Source organism: Salmo salar, chromosome ssa25, assembly GCF_905237065.1.
Source record: "Salmo salar chromosome ssa25, Ssal_v3.1, whole genome shotgun sequence".
NCBI lineage: Eukaryota > Metazoa > Chordata > Actinopteri > Salmoniformes > Salmonidae > Salmo > Salmo salar.
The window spans coordinates 38,805,780-38,826,488 of NC_059466.1; the positions used below are offsets into that span (position 1 = coordinate 38,805,780).

Consider the following 20,709-nt stretch of genomic DNA (forward strand, 5'->3'; position numbering starts at 1 on the left):
ATTTTAAAGTGTATATTAAAAATGTATTGTTTCTTTTGTGGTATCACTCAAGGTAGAAGAGTTTTATGACATCAAAATGTACACTGTCTCTTGGCCATGAGCTGGAGAGGAGAAGGATGAGTGGTAAGACTTCACTGGAGAGGAGAAGGATGAGTGGTAAGACTTCACTGGAGAGGAGAAGGATGAGTGGTAAGACTTCACTGGAGAGGAGAAGGATGAGTGGTAAAACTTCACTGGAGAGGAGAAGGATGAGTGGTAAGACTTCACTGGAGAGGAGAAGGATGAGTGGTAAGACTTCACTGGAGAGGAGAAGGATGAGTTGTAAGACTTCACTGGAGAGGAGAAGGATGAGTGGTAAGACTTCACTGGAGAGGAGAAGGATGAGTGGTAAGACTTCACTGGAGAGGAGAAGGATGAGTGGTAAGACTTCACTGGAGAGGAGAAGGATGAGTGGTAAGACTTCACTGGAGAGGAGAAGGATGAGTGGTAAGACTTCACTGGAGAGGAGAAGGATGAGTACACATTGCTTGTCTTTTCTCCTTTATCTTTATAGAACCTCTTCCTAGGTGCTAACTAGCCCGGATGCCTGTCAGTTTGCCAGGCATTGGCTGGTCCTTTGTCACTGTCCTGCCAAACCGGAGTAAGCTGGTTGTGTATGTATGAGAGGATAAACACAGCACTTCTCTCTGGTCAGGGTGCCAGTCTTCCAGTCTGTCTCAGTCTGTTCTAGCTAGCTGTTTGGCATGCAGGGCTGGCTGACTGTTCAAATAGACTGAAGGCTAGAAAATGTTTATTAGTCACAATTTGAGGGGGTTTAGAAATGTTAACATGCAGAGCGCTGCTGGGACATAGGCCAATCGAGGGAGACAGGGTATTTACATAAGAGGCAGGCTAAGGTGTGTGGGGGTAAGGAGGGGGTGGGTGGGGTGAGGAGTGTAGGGAGTGATTAGTGACAGACAGGTGCAGGATGGGTATGTTCCAAAGTGGTTGGGATGAGGTACATGGGGAAAGTGTAAGGGGGTTTGAGTGAGGTGTGTTGAGGTGTTCGTACATAGGGGGAGTCAGTGCAGTGTGTGTTGCAGCTAACTGCAGTCTTGATGATTTGAATGATAAATATGGGCATTAGATAACATTAGGTAACATTAGGTAACATTAGGTAACATTAAGTAACATTAGATAACATTAGATAACATTAGGTAACATTAGATAACATTAGGTAACATGAGGTAACATTAGGTAACATTAGATAACATTAGGTAACATTAGATAACATTAGATAACATTAGGTAACATTAGGTAACATTAGATAACATTAGGTAACATTAGATAACATTAGGTAACATTAGGTAACATTAGATAACATTAGGTAACATTAGGTAACATTAGGTAACATTAGGTAACATTAGATAACATTAGGTAACATTAGATAACATTAGGTAACATTAGGTAACATTAGATAACATTAGATAACATTAGATAACATTAGATAACATTAGGTAACATTAGGTAACATTAGGTAACATTAGGTAACATTAGATAACATTAGGTAACATTAGGTAACATTAGATAACATTAGGTAACATTAGATAACATTAGGTAACATTAGATAACATTAGGTAACATTAGGTAACATTAGATAACATTAGATAACATTAGGTAACATTAGGTAACATTAGGTAACATTAGTTAATATTAGGTAACATTAGATAACATTAGGTAACATTAGATAACATTAGGTAACATTAGGTAACATTAGATAACATTAGGTAACATTAGATAACATTAGGTAACATTAGGTAACATTAGGTAACATTAGGTAACATTAGATAACATTAGCTAACATTAGATAACATTAGGTAACATTAGGTAACATTAGATAACATTAGGTAACATTAGATAACATTAGATAACATTAGAAAACATTAGGTAACATTAGGTAACATTAGGTAACATTAGGTAACATTAGATAACATTAGATAACATTAGGTAACATTAGATAACATTAGGTAACATTAGATAACATTAGGTAACATTAGATAACATTAGATAACATTAGGTAACATTAGGTAACATTAGATAACATTAGGTAACATTAGATAACATTAGATAACATTAGATAACATTAGGTAACATTAGCTGAGGTACTTGGGGGGTGGGAGGAAGTCTGGGGCTCTTGCGATCGTTGACATTTTTCGTACGGTCCTGTCGCCGTATAGCAAATCTCCTCCTGCTCATCGTAATGACGGCCTGCCAGCCAGCCAGACGGGGCTAGTGCCTCTCTGTCAATCACAGGTTTCCATGGTGATCCATGGACAGTCCCTCATGACAGTCCTCATACTGGACACCCTGGAGAGAGAGAGGGTGGGGGGATTAGTGAGACAGACATCTAAAGGTCAGCAGTCAGTCAGTCCAGCCAGTACAACAGTATGTATCTCTCCCAGTCTCTTGTGTACACACAGAGTGGCAGGCTGTGTGACATAACAGACAGGTCCAATAACTGACCAGGTAGAGTCATTATTTACTACTCATGTACAGTAATTGTACCTCCCATGCTTAAAACAACAAAATACACACACACACACACACACACACACACACACACACACACACACACACACACACACACACACACACACACACACACACACACACACACACACACACACACACACACACACACACACACACACACACACACATACACACACACACCACTGACACCCATGATGCAAATGTGGGCCAAAGGTGAATTTCCATAACACCCGTAAGGTTATCAGCACACTTAGAAATGAATAAATAGAATCCCATTTCACCTAGCCCTGCTAAACTGTCTGATAGCTGACAACAGTGTAATGGAGTAGAGTTATCATAATTATTAAAGGCTACTTATACCCCGTCTACTGAGGGGTTGGTGTGAACTACACATCCCTCACAGGTTAGAATCTGACCCCATCCAAATGTTGATCACTAGACCTGACAAAGGTCAGAGGTCAGGGAGTCAGACAGCTATCAGCAATGTGCAGGGCTGCAACATCAGGAAACCACTTTTTCTTATCACCACTCATTAACCTCCCCTTTCCACACCAATCACCTGCCACTCAGACATCCTTTACAGCAGTGTGTGTGTGTGTGTGTGTGTGTGTGTGTGTGTGTGTGTGTGTGTGTGTGTGTGTGTGTGTGTGTGTGTGTGTGTGTGTGTGTGTGTGTGTGTGTGTGTGTGTGTGTGTGTGTGTGTGTGTGTGTGTGTGTGTGTGTGTGATTACAGGCCCAAAGATTTTCCAGCAGCAGTGCACTAAAAGGATTAGCTACTGTATCGTGGCAGCAGAAAGCACTGTGCTTCATACAGCAGCCATCTCTCTCGCCACTGGTGTTGATGTGAATGGAGAACACATGGACACAAAACACTCTGACCCATGAAATACTTTCGTTTTAAACCATTATCACTTTGTTCCTAATCCACTGACGGATTATTACAGAGGTCATGGTGACATCACTCATTTCTGACCTTATTGGCCTACAGAAGCATTCATAGAGATACAGATGAATTAAAGAAAAACCTCTACACAATCTGATGATCTTTACATCTCTCTCTTTCTCTCTCTTTCTCCCTCCCCCTCTCTCTCTCTCTTTCTCTCACACACATTATATTCTCTCTCTCTCTCTCTCTGTGAGGAGAGAAAGAACGAAAGAGAGAGATACAGAGAGAGAGAGAGAGAGAGAGAGAGAGAGAAAGAGAGAGGGAGAGGGGGAGGGAGAGAGAGAGAGAAAGAAAGTAAAGGAAGCAAGGAAGAAAGACCTTGCAGATGTGGCTATGTGATCTTTAAGTAATAACGCGCTGCTCCCTATCCCTCCCTTTTCGTGCGCCTCCGGGCATGAGCACCTGCTGCCATCGACCGTCAGAGCGAAAGGGAGCTGTGAGCGCTCCCATGTCTGCACCAGCCCTCCTAGCAATGCCCCCCCAAACCTCGCTGTCTGTTTACAATGAGCCAGTCCTCACAACAACAAATAAACCGACTCAAAGACCCCCACGATAACAATGAGCGATCCATAAACATCAAGTATTTTCGTTCTCTTCTCTCTCCCTTTATTGGCAGCTCGTAGATGATAGCTCTGAACTGAAGCGGCTCCGACGCAATCCGCGGTATAAGTTTGCCCCAACACACAAAACAGCGAGCAACCATTGGAGGAAACATACAGGTGTGGTTGTCTGGTTGACTCCGGGAGAGGGGTGAAATACAGGCTCGCAAAAATCTATATAAACTGTCTGAAGAAGGCCCATAGGTCCATCGTTTTGGTGACCAATTGGGTTTTCATACAACATGTGAAACTCATTCATCACACAACTTACATATTGTCATGATTAAACTCAATCTACTTTGGTATAGGTCATCATGCACTCGACTTGTGAAAAATCCTCCAGGGTTGCCTGATCGAATAGCCTATATATGTTTCTAACAATACATTTTTCAATGAGCCATGCGATCCACGCATGACTGGAGAATAAGGTGCTGAAATGACATAATGTAAGCCGCCATGATTTCAGCACTGGATAGCTCCCGTCCGGCCAGAACAGTATAAAGCACGCACAGATAATGGTCTCCGTTTCTAATCTTCTGGCCTACACCAGTGCTTTACAAAGGCTACAGGGGGCAGACAGAAAGAGAGGCATGGGATCATCTTGATCATGTAGAACGTTAAAGTTATAGACATAGGCCCATTACAGCTTGTCCCAAAGTTCGCCCCAACTCCCTTTCTGAACTTGGTTACACTTTAGGTCTACACAATTTATAAAGTTTTGCAAGTTGTCGATTTACACTGGTCTGGTCATGCATTGGCTTGGATCTGAGAGTATCGCAGTTATAATAGCATTGAGATCATGAACATTCGGAATCTCTGTTCGCCCCCTTCGCCTGTCTGGGTCAGTAAAATTAGCATAGTCTGCTCTGCTTGACTGACCAACGCTGCCGGTGCGGGGGAACGCTTTTGTTACCCACTCATCCCAGGGGGCAGCACTCAGGTGAGGGTACCGGAGAGAGGAGGAGTCCGACTTTTACAAAATTCATTTTCATTAGACCTATAATAAGGTAACTCTTCCAAAGATGCTACAAAGGAGGTGCTCATAACAAGCAAAAAGTACGTTTCGTTTGGTCAATTGAATTCACAGTCCTGCGCTGTTGTGCGTCACACTAGAGGAATACTGTGTGTTGTATTCGGACGCCAAACAGTGACAGTTAGTTTGCCGCGCTGGGCTGATTCCAAGCCTTCCTCCATTACTGTACGTTGCAGTGGTGGGAAATGATGTCCGCGAGCTGCTGGCGTGCTGATTACCGCTCCTTAGGGATCCTCTGTTTCTCCTTGGTAATTGATAGTTAGGCGCTGCTCTAATCAAATATGCCGTCTGTCTCCAAGATAGAGACCTATACCCGGCCAAAATCACAGGCTTGGGCGCAATGCAAGTTAACTAGTTATTCTGCTACTAATCGGGGAAGAATTGAAGGAGATTTTGTATTGTACTTTTCTCATTTTTAAATCAAAACCCTGGACAAAGGTGTTTTTGTATGTGTTCTTTCAATATTTTTTGTGAAAGTATAGATATTTCGGCTTAGGCCTTATTTTTCTTTTCAAATCAACAATCATAGCACTGTTGTCTTGGCAATGTCTTAGACATTTTTGTTTTTCTCATTAAATTGCACGATTTATTTTCCTTTCATTCACTGATGTGCAGAGAGACAGGCCTGTTCTAAAACACGCCAAAACTCTGTCCTCCTCAAACGTCATCTATTCTTTCTACACTCAGACCCCTTCTAAAAAACACATTCCCCGCTTCCCGCGGTGCGTTAGGTTTTGTGTGGTCCCGGCACTGTCCCGTTTTTGACGGGTTCCCCGGTCCCCTCGCACCTGCGTCGCTGCCGGGTCCCTTCAGGAATGCGCTGGGGCTTGTAATCGCCTTTGTGGGGGCATTGAGTTGTACGGCTGAGTGAAACTTCCCAACCTCACAGTGCGCCGGTCGCTGAATGGGGCTCAGCGTGGGGCGACTCTCCAACCCTCCGTCGCTGCCAAATTCCAACAGTGGCGCTCACAATCACTCCCACACAGGCCCCTCTACCACCAGGCAGGAGGGATGGAGGGAGAGGAGGGAAGTGAAGGGAGGGGAGTGGGGTGGGGGGTGAAGGAGGAGAGAGAGAGGAAAAGAGTCCATAACGAACTCTAAACAAATGACCCAGTCAAGGCAAAATGTTTCTCACCATCACTCTCCGGGATGTACGGTGAAAACCGGTTTAGGCCTGAATCAATTACATTATGGGGTGTAGCCTAGGGCGATTGCTTTGTAAATGTAGACGATATAGCCTTATACTCACTACATTATCATTTTCACAGGGTCCCCATTGGCTAAAACTCCTCAAATAAAACCATAATATAAAGAAGAATTCAAAATGTGGATGATTAAACTGCAAAGTTTAATCATCAAGACAATAATTTCCCTAGCTGCATGCTTGCTTATAGTTACTGTCTAATTGAAATTCTTCTGACAAAGAGTTCAGAAGCATAGACTACAGAACATCACCCCTCCTATTAAAAAGAGCTGTGCTGTGAGAAAAAAACTGGAGGCAGCTCTGTAGAGTGGTGTTCTGGAGGCAGCTTTGTAGAGTGATGTTCTGGAGGCAGCTCTGTAGAGTGGTGTTCTGGAGGCAGGTTTGTAGAGTGGTGTTCTGGAGGCAGCTTTGTAGAGTGGTGTTCTGGAGGCAGGTTTGTAGAGTGGTGTTCTGGAGGCAGCTCTGTAGAGTGGTGTTCTCGAGGCAGTTCTACGGAGTGGTGTTCTGGAGGCAGCTCTGTAGAGTGGTGTTCTGGAGGCAGCTTTGTAGAGTGATGTTCAGGAGGCAGCTTTGTAGAGTGGTGTTCTGGAGGCAGCTCTGTAGAGTGATGTTCTGGAGGCATCTCTGTAGAGTGGTGTTCTCGAGGCAGCTCTGTAGAGTGGTGTTCTCGAGGCAGTTCTACGGAGTGATGTTCTGGAGGCAGCTTTGTAGAGTGGTGTTCTGGAGGCAGCTCTGTAGAGTGGTGTTCTGGAGGCAGCTCTGTAGAGTGGTGTTCTCGAGGCAGTTCTACGGAGTGGTGTTCTGGAGGCAGCTCTGTAGAGTGGTGTTCTCGAGGCAGTTCTATGGAGTGGTGTTCTGGAGGCAGCTCTGTAGAGTGGTGTTCTGGAGGCAGCTCTGTAGAGTGGTGTTCTGGAGGCAGCTCTGTAGAGTGGTGTTCTGGAGGCAGCTTTGTAGAGTGATGTTCTGGAGGCAGCTTTGTAGAGTGATGTTCTGGAGGCAGCTCTGTAGAGTGGTGTTCTGGAGGCAGCTTTGTAGAGTGATGTTCTGGAGGCAGCTCTGTAGAGTGGTGTTCTGGAGGCAGCTTTGTAGAGTGGTGTTCTGGAGGCAGCTTTGTAGAGTGATGTTCTGGAGGCAGCTCTGTAGAGTGATGTTCTGGAGGCAGCTTTGCAGAGTGGTGGTCACTGTAGCTGGCACAGCCACGAAGTAATAAAATCAGATTTTAAACCTAACCATAACCCTAACCTTAACTCTAACTTTAACCATAACCTTAACCATACTGCTAATCACAATGCCTACCTTAACCTTAAACTAAGAGGAAAAATATCATTTTTGTTTTAATGAATTTTTACAATATAGCCAATTCTGACTTTGCAGAGAAAAACAGCATTGCATGATAGCAGGAAACAACAAGAGTAAAAGTTTTAACATGAAAAATCTAAACTTTCTGTGTGTGTCAACAGCCTGTTCCATAGCATGCGTTTCGGTGCATTACGGCCTGTGCTCCAGCAGCGCCATGCAGTGAGCAAGAGCAGCAACGCCGCGCTCCTGGAAGAGCGCAGGATTAAGAGGCAGCAAGATTGTTAAACATGTCAACGTGTAATTGCACGATAAGGCGCTCGCGAGGAATTCATTGGCCCAGTTACTTTCCCAGTTGCTTTCTCTATTCCGCGCTAATCTCACCCGGCACATTCGTTCTGTGCAATCTGTCTCCGTAATCTTCTGCGACAGAGCGGGAACCGAGAGCAGGCAGCTCGGCTGATTTTGGGGGGAGGGGGTGGGGATGGGGGAGCGGAGAAAATATGCAGAGTCGTGATAAAGTGACGCTAATTATCCCCATTTAGGACAGCGAGTGCACGGGATCGGGGCTTTACGGGCGCCGAGTGTGCGCCAGCGCTGATGGCTTCTTAGCGCGGAATATATCGGTGACTACAAGATAAGAGTATTTATTGGTCAGCCCCCCTCCCTATTCCCCTATTCCCTTCCAAAACCTCCCCATCCGCACCTCCCTCCCACGTCCCCTCTGTGGTTGAGTAGGAAATGATTCAGGTTAAATTTACCAGAACGCTCCTCTTTTAGCCTGGCGATGTGGCGTGACGGGCCCCGCCTCTCTGGGTTTTCAGCGTTAATCTGTGTCGCTTTACATCCGCAGATAAAATACAAATAGACACCAAGCGGGACATCCTATGCGCTCCTCCGCTGCTCAGGAGGGGAGCTCTGCGTACACCATATATATGTTATTTTAAACGCAGAAAAGTACGTTTGGACCCTAACCATACAGTGATAATGTAGGGCCAGTATACACTGGTTAGGGTCCAAACGTACTTTTCTGCGTTTAAAATAACATATATGGTGTACGCAGAGCTCCCCTCCTGCGCAGCGGAGGAGCGCATAGGATGTCCCGCAGGAGACAGGTGCAGGCCAATGAATACATTTTTTGTTTTATTCATTGGCCTCCACCTGCCTCCTGGGGTGTAGGCTCTAAAGTAAGCTACACCCATAATGAACCAATTGTAAATGACTGCAATACACCTGCATATAGGCATATAAATGTGCATAGGCCTACAGTATACGATGTATCACTCGTTTTCTAAATGATGAAATCATTTGTTATCCCTGATTGGGGCATTTTCTTTCATCAGCTGGTGCTAAATTAAAAAGAATGTCCACATCATACTGTAAGTTGTGAAACAATGAAACCCACTCAATATTTAAGTTTCCATAAGCTAAATTCCACCCAAAATGTCTATACACTTAGAAAAAAGGTCCTAAAAGTGTTATTTGACTGTCTCCATAGGATAAACCTTTTTGGTTCCAGGTAGAACCCTTTTGACTCCAGGTAGAACCCTTTTTGACTCCAGGTAGAACCCTTTTTGACTCCAGGTAGAACCCTTTTTGGTTCCAGGTAGAACCCTTTTTGACTCCAGGTAGAACCCTTTTTGACTCCAGGTAGAACCCTTTTTGGTTCCAGGTAGAACCCTTTTTGACTCCAGGTAGAACCCTTTTTGACTCCAGGTAGAACCCTTTTTGGTTCCAGGTAGAACCCTTTTTGACTCCAGGTAGAACCCTTTTTGACTCCAGGTAGAACCCTTTTTGGTTCCAGGTAGAACCCTTTTTGACTCCAGGTAGAACCCTTTTTGGTTCCAGGTAGAACCCTTTTTGACTCCAGGTAGAACCCTTTTTGACTCCAGGTAGAACCCTTTTTGGTTCCAGGTAGAACCCTTTTTGACTCCAGGTAGAACCCTTTTTGATTCCAGGTAGAACCCTTTTTGATTCCAGGTAGAACCCTTTTTGACTCCAGGTAGAACCCTTTTTGATTCCAGGTAGAACCCTTTTTGGTTCCAGGTAGAACCCTTTTTGACTCCAGGTAGAACCCTTTTTGACTCCAGGTAGAACCCTTTTTGATTCCAGGTAGAACCCTCTTTGGTTCCAGGTAGAACCCTTATGGGTCCCAAGTAGAACCATCTGTGGAAAGGGTTGTACATGGAACCCAAAAAGGCTCTACCTGGAACCAAAAGAGATCTACGTGGAACCAAAAAAGGTTATTCTAAGGGTTCTCCTGTGGGGACAGCAAACAGAACCCTTTCAGTTTCTAGATAGCACCTTATTTTCTAAGTGTATACTGGCCCTTCAGCAAGCCTTCTATGGGACAGACACAATAACAATTATAATGCTGTTTGGGGCCTGATCTTGATCAACCAAAACAACAATAACCTGAAACAGGATTTAACAGTGACTGTTTATACAATCCTATTTAGGCACAACAAAAAATATCATACTCATAAAATGTCTCAATGCACCAGAGATGTTTATTCCAGGCTTTTTGGTGCATTGACACAGACAGCCCAATTATTATATTTTTTTCCCCCCACTAATTGTTATTTTGACCAATCAAGTCCAACCTTTTCACATCAGATCTTTTTCAGAGCTGATCTGATTGGTCAAAAAAAATCAGAATTGGGCTGCCTGTGTAAACGCAGCCTTTGAGGCACAGAAAGGGTCAGCAAGGTGATGTATTTGATCAGCAGATAAGAACAACATCTACAGGTGAAGTGGGAAGTTTACATACATCTTAAAGAAATACATTTAAACTCAGTTTTTCACAATTCCTCACATTTAATCCTAGTAAAAATTCCCTGTCTTAGGTCAGTTAGGATCATCACTTTATTTTTAGAATGTGAAATGTCAGAATAATAGTAGAGAGAATTATTTGTTTCAGCTTTTATTTCTTTCATCACATTCCCAGTGGGTCAGAAGTTTACATACACTCAATTAGTATTTGGTAGCATTGCCTTCAAATTGTTTAACTTGGGTCAAACGTTTCAGGTAGCCTTCCACAAGCTTCCCACAATAAGTTGGGTGAATTTTGATCCATTCCTCCTGACAGAGCTGGTGTAACTGAGTCAGGTTTGTAGGCCTCCTTGCTCGCACACGCTTTTTCAGTTCTGCCCACAAATTTTCTATAGGCTTGAGGTCAGGGCTTTGTGATGGCCACTCCAATACCTTGACTTTGTTGGCCTTTAGCCATTTTGCCACAACTTTGGAAGTATGCTTGGGGTCATTGTCCATTTGGAAGACCCATTTGCGACCAAGCTGTAACTTCCTGACTGATGTCTTGAGCTGTTGCTTCAATATATCCACATAATTTTGCTGCCTCATGATGCCATCTATTTTGTGAAGTGCACCAGTCCCTCCTGCAGGAAAGCACCCCACAACATGATGCTGCCACCCCCGTGCTTTACAATTGGGATGCTGTTCTTCAGCTTGCAAGCCTCCCCCTTTTTCCTCCAAACATAACGATGGTCATTATGGCCAAGCAGTTCTATTTTTGTTTCATCAGACCAGAGGACATTTCTCCAAAAACTACGATCTTTGTCCCCATGTGCATTTGCAAACCGTAGTCTGGCTTTTTTATGGCGGTTTTGGAGCAGTGGCTTCTTCCTTGCTGAGCGGCCTTTCAGGTTATGTCGATGTAAGACTCGTTTTACTGTGGATATAGATACTTTTGTACCTGTTTCCTCCAGCATCTTCTCAAGGTCCTTTGCTGTTGTTCTGGGATTGCTTTGCACTTTTCGCACCAAAGTACGTTCATCTCTAGGAGACAGAACGCGTCTCCTTCCTGAGTGGTATGGCGGCTGCGTGGTCCCATGGTGTTTATACTTGCGTACTATTGTTTGTACAGATGAACGTGGTACCTTCAGGCATTTGGAAATTGCTCCCAAGGATGAACCAGACTTGTGGAGGTCTACAGTTTTTTTCTGAGGTCTTGGCTGATTTCTTTTGATTTTCCCATGATGTCAAGCAAAGAGGCATTGAGTTTGAAGGTAGGCCTTGAAATACATCCACAGGTACACCTCCAATTGACTCAAATGATGTCAGTTAGCCTATCAGAAGCTTCTAAAGCCTTGACATCATTTTCTGGATTTTTCCAAGCTGTTTAAAGGCACAGTCAACTTAGTGTATGTAAACTTCTGACCCACTGGATTTGTGATACAGTGAATTATAAGTGATATAATCTGTCTGTAAACAATTGTTGGAAAAATTACTTGTGTCATACACAAAGTAGATGTCCTAACCGACTTGCCAAAACTATAGTTTGTTAGCAAGAAATGTGTGGAGTGGTTGAAAAAAACGTGTTTTAATGACTCCAACCTAAGTGTTTGTAAACTTCCAAATTCAACTGTACGTATCATGAACACATAAAGCTGCTCCCAAAGAGGAATCCACTGTCATTTCAACATGCGTTTTTAAGTGATCTTAATGATTGTATGAAACACCATGTATTCTATTCTCATTTTTAAAGTAAGTGAAACAACTATTAAACAGCGTGACCCCTAATGTGTGCCCCCCCCCCAGCACAGCCAGAAGAGGACTGGCCACCCCTCAGAGCCTGGTTCCTCTCTAGGTTTCTAATCTCCACCCGGCACAGCCAGAAGAAGACTGATCACCCCTCAGAGCCTGGTTCCTCTCTAGGTTTCTAATCTCCACCCGGCACAGCCAGAAGAGGACTGGCCACCCTTCAGAGCCTGGTTCTTCTCTAAGTTTCTAATATCCATCCCAGCACAGTCAGAAGAGGACTGGCCGTCCCTTGGAGCCTGGTTCCTCTCTAGGTTTCTTCCTAGGTTCCTACCTTTCTAGGGAGTTGTTCCTAACCACCGTGCTTCTACATCTGCATTGCTTGCTGTTTGGGGTTTTAGGCTGGGTTTCTGTATAGCACTTTGTGACATCTGCGGATCTAAAAAGGGATTTATAAATACATTTGATTGATTGTGTCGTAATGTCTGCAGATGATCCGCTCTGATTCTCAGTGAAGCACAAAAAGAGAAAACTCTCACTCACTTATCTCTATTATGGTCTCCATTCATCATGCCACAGAGGAAAGAGATATAACATCTCATGCACACTAACTCATCTCCGAATGTTCAAAAGGGTAAAGAATTAAATTTAAAATCAATCCAACACACTGTGGCAACAAGAGGATAGGTTTAATGTTAAGTCCAATAATTTAGGACATTATACTATTAATTAAAATCATATTAGGCTAACTTATTGGAAAAAATAAGCTACCAAACATCCTACACATTAATTTGGTTTAAAAAATATTTTTTTTGGGGGGGGGTGATGAAATAGTCTAGAGTATTTGAGGGAGCCTGAATAACTATACTTTTCCTTCTAAATTTACCAGTGGCGTTTGGTGATCGCTATTTGGAATAAAAGCGTTACGTCCATGAATAGGCCTGTTTCAACCCTGGACAATAAGATGTTTTTCAAAAAGCCTCTAAAGTGCCCAAACATATGAACTGTTTTTACAGGGCTACTGGCTATAACAATGTATTTTATGTCATGTAGAAATATATAATAATATGCTATTTGAATAACACATTGCACATTTTAACAACATACATTAATTAAACTTATACTACAACAAGCCTATTGTCTAACCAATACCTGCAGAATAGTCTTGTCAGTAATACAAGTACAATAAACTATACTGCATGTAGCCTAACAGCACTCAAATTACTATGAGAGTTAAATACCATGAAAATAATCAAAAACAACCACTTCAAAAGAATAGAATACAATCAAGAACAACACCGACACACATTACCGTATATTAAAACATATGTCATATGAGACGCACATATCCTAAATGTATATTCCGAAGGACTATAGGAATACCGTGTCTCTCTGTGAAATCTGTGGACCCTGTTTTATTGTAACAACTTGCAAGTGACCTTACAGGAAGTATTGTAAACCCATACATGTAAACCCTGAGAATAGGTCGGGTGTAGCATGGGACCGTCCTCTTTTAATAAAATGGCCAAATAAGCAGATATGCATAGGTAATATTATTAGTTGATACGCATTTTAATAACGTGCTTAATGTTACGGGTTTGCCAGAGACACTTTCTCCTTATAAAAAAAAAACATTTACTGTAGCCTATCCGTAGCTTTGCGTCAGACTTTTTGATCATGTTCGTGGGTTTCAAATTAAACACAACTCAAATTGTAGTGAACAATAATCAAGCTAAGACTTTTTTTGTAGAACCAGAGCAACATATGTGTGAAATTTATTTAAATTGTATTTCAGCGCAATTGCACCTTGTAAATTATACAGTGAATAATTGTAATATTTTAAAAGACTGATGCGTAATTTACAATAATTATTACAGTAAAAAGAGATCATTATGATCATAAATAGACATAGCATAAACGGAGATGTTTACAAACGCTTGGGTAATTATCAAATGGGGAAAATATCAATGTTGAAAACATTTTTTTATGATTATGAAAACCATGTTATCTTATTATTCTATAACTTACAGTGAACCCAAAATAATACGATTATAGTTACCCAAATTTATTAATTCATTTGGCATCGCCCTAAACCACAAGTGGGTTTAATAAAAAGGTCAAAATTATAACACAACAACCAATATTTGAACTCATATCCTGTGCGTAAGAGACTGTATATACTCCAAAAGGCGAAATGGATAGGCTAATTTACCTTTAATTTACAAGAACATCACCATAAACATTCGGTACAAAATGCAGATATGCCTAGTTCAGTGATCATTTAAAAAAAATATGTAAATATTTGGTTATGTTATTTTGTATTCTGTCTGCAGTTTCCATAGTCTTATGAATAGCTTAATCTATATATGTGTTAACGGAACCGTTCCATTCACCGCAGCCGTCGCACTCTGGTAATGCTGCGGCAATGCGTGGAGTCTACTTTGCACCGACGGGTCCCCGGGCTCTCCGGTCGGTAAATACATGCTTATCATCTCTCTCAAGTCTCCGGGGCAAGGGCCCCTGGAGTGAGTGCTAACGGGAGGGCTTACGCTCGGCTCTGACTTCACCAGCGACCCTAACGTGCTCATGGCAGCCGAGGAGGAGACGCCAGAGCTCTGGTGCTGCGTGTAGGTGATCCCGCCGTAGCCGGACGGAGAGGCGCTCATGTAGCCCTGAGAGTTCGAGATGGGGCTGTACTGGAGCGCCGACATGTCGTAGCGGTGCATGGGCTGGGGGTTGTGCGGGTGGTGGTGGTGGTGGGAGTGGTGGTGGTGCCCGCTGCCCGGGTGCTGGCTGTAAACTAGCTGCGCCTCCTGCATCATCGCCGCGGCCGCAGCGGCTGCAGCCACTTGCCCCGAGTACGCACCGTTCGCCCAGCCGTTCATGTGCGTGTAGCCTGAGCTGGCGGAGCCCCCGTGGCACCCGGGGCTCTCTAACCTCTGGCCGACCCCGGATGAACCCAACCCGACACCCAGACCCATTCCACCACTGCCAGCCCCAGAGAGCAGGCCACCAGCCAGAGAGTATTTGTCCTTTTTCAGCAGGGTTTTGGTCTTCCGTCTTGGTCTGTACTTGTAATCCGGGTGCTCCTTCATGTGCATGGCTCGTAACCGCTTCGCTTCGTCGATGAAGGGTCTCTTCTCCGCTTCCGTCATCACCTTCCACTCCGCGCCCAGCCGCTTGCTGATCTCGGAGTTGTGCATTTTGGGGTTCTCCTGGGCCATCTTTCTCCGCTGCCCACGGGACCACACCATGAACGCGTTCATCGGACGCTTCACCCGGTCCTGATTCGCTTTGAACCCACTGTTCGGTCCCGTCTGCCCCGAATTTGTGTTCGTTTGGGGTCCAGGGGAATGGAGGTCCGTCTCCATCATCATGCTATACATTCACCTTGTTTTCAAACTTTCTACCAACAGAGAAAAAAAGTCTGGTTCAGTCAGCGCGCGAGTCAGGCAGAGCAGGTACACACGAGGGATCAACAATCCTATACCTCAAAATGAGTGAAATGTCAATTTAATTCATAATCCAAGAAAGAGGGAGTCTCAGAAATGTTCTGTGTGTGCTTTATCTCCTCTCCGGTTGTTTGTTCACATCCACTGACAGAATGCGCCTTTGAGCCACTTTCCTTGTCAGAGTTGAGAAGTTAGTTAAAGCGGCAGCCATACGATGCGTCTTGACAGCGGTTAAATGAGCTACGAGCGGCCAATGGCGTTCTAGAAGCAGAGCGATTTGCATGGCGCTCAGTCAGGTGACTCTGGTCTGGTGAAAGAGGAACACACTGGGGGAACATGGTGGATAACATTGCGGGGGCATGAAATCTGAGTCCGTTTTCCATTGTCAATACTAGACTTCTAGCCTAAAAGTTATTCAACCGCATAGCTAGTATACTGTCTAGGCCTATAGGGTAAGAGGGGGTAACTAGCCCCCTTAGGAACAATGCCTAATTTCTTCCACAAAAAAAGCTACATTTGAAGAAAAAAATTGGTATGTGGAAAAGGTCATGCTTAGGAGAAGAAACTATAAAGGGAGATAAGTAAAGCACCATTAATATTCGCACTATGAGGAGATTTGTTGTAAAGTCCTCTTTTTAACTCACCTGCACATGAATTGTATTTGTTCTTTCATTGTTGTTCCTTTTCCATATAATCTATTATATACAATTGCACTAAATATTATTTGAAAAATGCAAGATTTTAAATGCCAGCAGTCTTTAAAATTTCATTCAGGAGCAAAAGGTTTTCAATTGTTGTTTTCTAATTCATATCAAATTAATTGGAATATAATATTGAATGGAATATAAATAATAACATTAAATAACATTGGAATATAACATTTAATAACAGGGGAGAGATGCCAATTGAAAGCTCTCTCTTTACACATTAAATGCTGTGTAAAATAGCTAATAGGCTATAAAGTTGTATTAACTGTAGTTATCAGTCGCTCAGACGATCTGGTAGTAAGGTTGCTAGCTAGTACTAGCAGCTTATGCTAACAAGCTAGCTGGCTAGCATTTACTGCTAGTGAAGTTGCTAGCAAGCAAGTTAGCATAAACTAGCATTAACTAGGCTAGTCATTGTCTAAATGACAGGTAGAAACACATTCATAACCATGAAGGGGTAACTATCCCCCAGGGGGAAGTTACTCCCTTGATGGGGGCGGGCGGGCGAGTGGCCCCAAACACACTCATCCAACATATTACTGCTTTACAAAAAAATTATAACCTGCATATTTAATTTTTAAAAATGAGATCTAACTTCATTGGAACTTTTTCAAAATATCAAAACATTTGATTATCTCCAGAAGTTGTGATGACACAGAGGATTTTTCCCCAGTAAGAACAGTGACAGCCAGGGAAAATGTTGGGAAAATTATTTGCTGACATCTTGTGGTCTTTATGTGTATTATGGGGGGGTTACCCCCCTACCACCCCTACATTTTAAAAGCAAGAAAAATTGTCAGAGGCTACTTTTGTTTTATGCATTTTAAGTAAAATTGTGACTATAGCCTGCATCATGTATGCCATATTTAGAAAGCCAATAGACAAATAGGTGGCCACACGCACGCACGCGCGCAAACACATCAACACACACACACACACACACACACACACACACACACAGTGTATTGCGTCATTAACCAAACCTAACTGTGCGTTAAAGGATGGCTTCATCAGATGTCATACTTCTATAAACAAGCCAATGGAGTTGTGGGCTGCATGAAGAGATTTCACTATTTCTAATCAGCTGTTAAGGAGACTAAAGCAACAACACAACATTGAGTCCTTGGGGCAGGTTGTAGAAGGAGAACAGCATGGGAGCCTGCTGTGCGCGGTGATGTTCACAGATGTGTTGCCATGACTTCCCTAAGACATTTGGTAAACATACATGTAAATAATTATGTGACCAGTTATAGGCTTGGTGATAGAAACTAAACCATAATTCGTTTTATTTACAGATGTGTAAACACCACGCAAACTAATGGCAATGCTGTATTTTGAATTACACGATTGGGTTAATAGTTTTAGGACTAAGCCTATATATACATAGTTAACAAGGCTCAATCCGTGCACATATAATTCACATTCCATAGCTGACCGCCCGTGAAAGGCCCAATCAGCGGCTAATTGAAAGGCAAAACAACATACCCATTCCCCGCGGCGAGGCTAACGATTTAATCATTGTTCGTTGATTTTAATTAGGTTGATATAGCCTCCAACACGTGACCGGGATTATTCAGATGTAGACCTATCTATCCCTCTGCGTTCCGTAATATGGTTAAGGAATCTCACAATGGTGACCTGGCGACCCAGGTCTCATGGTTTACGTTCGAAGATGAGATGTTTTTGGGGATGTGACACGCCGAGAATGGGCTACTGACACAGCGCGCCAACCTAGAGCGCACTGATACCACTCTTCCTAGATCAAATCAAAATAAATATGAGCCTCCCTTTTCACTTCACAACTGTTGCTACCTGGCTACAACAACTAGGACTACTATAGTAATACGGACAAGGACAATTGTAGCCTAATAATAACAAATAAGAAGCATAATAATAATAGGGATACATTATAGCCTATAATAACACACTATCATAGGCCTGTTATTACCGGTAAAGTAATTTAGGTCTAGATATAGTTTCGATGAATAAGAAAGCACATAATCCACAGAGACAGGTTTTGGACATTATAGCCTAATCTTAAATTTGTGATAACACTAACATGCCATTGAATTACACAGACCTATAGGCTAATTACATTGAATGGTTATTTCAATTTAACATATTCTAATAATATGAAAATAGAGTTTTGCTGTAATAAACCATGGTCTGTTGTCTGATCTTTGGTTTAGCGATCCAGTAAAATAGCCCACAGGAGAAAATGTGCTGGAGTGTATATATATATATATTTTTTTCTTTCTTTTTCTTCTTCTTCTATAAGGTGTGTAAACTTCCCCTGTTTTTGAAGAGCATATTTGAACATCGACGTAAATCTTTCTTGAACATGTAGGCATACTTAAGGTTATTTTTGGCTATTTTTCTGATTCATTTCATTTAGCCAAAAGGTCAGATGAAAGAAATTAGAAATGACCGAAATGACATATGCGCTGAACACGTATTTCATCAAGGCAATGACAATCTGAATGATTTGTATTATTATTATCATTATTATTATTGGTAGGCTATTATAATTATTATTACCTATTATTCTGACATGTATTCAATATTACAATGATAGGCTAAATGTTTTTTTTTTTATCCTCGTTAACTTCATCTCAAAATGCCTGTTATAGAAATCAGACACAATTCAAACAGCCTGAAAGCAAAGTGAAACCGGCGTTGAACATTGTCAGTGAGGGATTAGCCTTTGGAAACGCGGCGACCCTCTTGGGTCATATTTACTTTCTCTGTCATTCTCGATCACTCGCCTCGCGCGTTACAATTCTCCCTACCTCTTTGTGAAACGCTCCGCACGCGCCGCTGCAGGTGCACGCGCGGGGTCAAGGGTCACAGCGGTGATCCAGCCCCCCTCATCCAGCCTACAACAATAGTCGTTATTTTCTTTCTTTCTTTGATTCGAATTGTATTCTGATTAACGAGTGGTACTGGTGGACCATGCTGCCATCAGCTATTGAATTAAGACTAAACTACCACCGTTGCCCAAAGAAATTAAGCAAAATTAGGTCTACCCATCACTCGTACAATATCATGTGCTTGACATTAATGCCCGGAGGAGGTAGGAGAACAGAGACGTTGCCCGCCGTCCCCAAAGCAGGTGGTTACTTTCATCCCCTTCCGCGTTATTCTAGTTATTTGGCTGGTATTCTGCCACTACTTTATATATTGATTTCTACAGGGTAAATGTGCTTAATCCACAGCATGCAGTTTGGAAATGGTAATCATACGTTCCGATAGATTGGATGTTATTTTGGTTCGTGTATTATCGGTGCCCAATTCTTTTCTATAATTTGATATCAATCAATCAAAACAAAATTGGGAAGGATCCCTTTTCAGGTCAGGCTACGTATTACACCGTTCATTTCTGCGCCTGTTACGGGGAGCACTGCAGGTCATGCGCGTAAAGACTCTTCAACTAGGGAGATGGTTGAATTTAGCATGGTTACAATATGACAGTGTTTGTGTGTGTGGATAAAGGGTTGGAAGCATTTTGCACAGCATTTTGAACCAGCCTGGACACCAACTCGATTTATAGACGTTGCTTTTTTGATACATTTTTATGTTGAATGAAAATAATTAATTATATTTGACTTCCACAGGACTGACATTAAAGTGTGAAGCGTCCGATAACGCGTATACAACCAGGTGTTGTAGCAAATGTGTTATAGTTGGTTGTTTATCGGGCATGACATTGTCATCTGTAGTCTATTTGTGTTTTTATTATTAACCGACCCGGCTATCATGTGAAAACACCTGTTTCAGCGACAGAGATCCGGAAAGCTGCTTTATCTGTTGATACATTTCTGCCCACCCTCTACGTTCAATTAACATATCTCTAATGAAGAATAGGCAAAATCCATCTAGGAGTAATTGTAAAGAGGCGAGAGCGTGTAGCGCATGCGTTATTGGGTCTGGTGTTCATTACGCACTCTGATTCCGAAGCCTCTCCGAAGCACTGAGACTCGCATTTGCCTCAAATTCAATTCAACAATACACAAATAAAATTATTATAGTTTATCTGCGTTGGGTTAAGGGTCAACGGAGTACATGGACTGACGAACCCAAAGTTGCAATTTATTATATTTAACTATCTTAACTCATCATAAAACATATTGTTGCACACTAACAGTTTTCAAACACAAAATATTTAAGTTGTACATAAAACATATCTAAAAGGTATTTCTACAACCGGAAAATGAAGACGCGGCAAGGGAAAGATAGACTAACCAACCTCCTTGTGTGCAAAACAGCCGAGGTTATGCAAATTGACGCAAGTCTTCCTGAGCGTCCCTCATATCGTAGCCAGTGAAGTATGAGAAGATTCCTTCCCCCTCCTCTTAACGCCGTCCTAAACCCACTAAAGCTTATTGTAAGACCGCCATCCCCACTAAACTCTACCGCTGTCGGTGCCATCCGTGCCCGGTGCCC

At 42.6% G+C, this 20,709-nt stretch overlaps 1 protein-coding gene across 1 annotated transcript; it reads right to left on the reverse strand.

Annotated features, from left to right (window-relative positions):
• Positions 1-2,060: 2,060 nt before the first annotated feature.
• Positions 2,061-15,939, reverse strand: LOC106586732 (transcription factor Sox-1a). The gene is made up of 2 exons (XM_014174310.2): positions 14,657-15,939; positions 2,061-2,346 (listed from the first exon to the last, which is right to left on the reverse strand). The coding sequence occupies exons 1-2, from the start codon at positions 15,491-15,493 to the stop codon at positions 2,287-2,289; spliced, it is 897 nt and encodes a 298-aa protein (XP_014029785.1). The 5' UTR covers positions 15,494-15,939; the 3' UTR covers positions 2,061-2,286.
• Between the last annotated feature and the right edge of the window lie 4,770 nt (positions 15,940-20,709).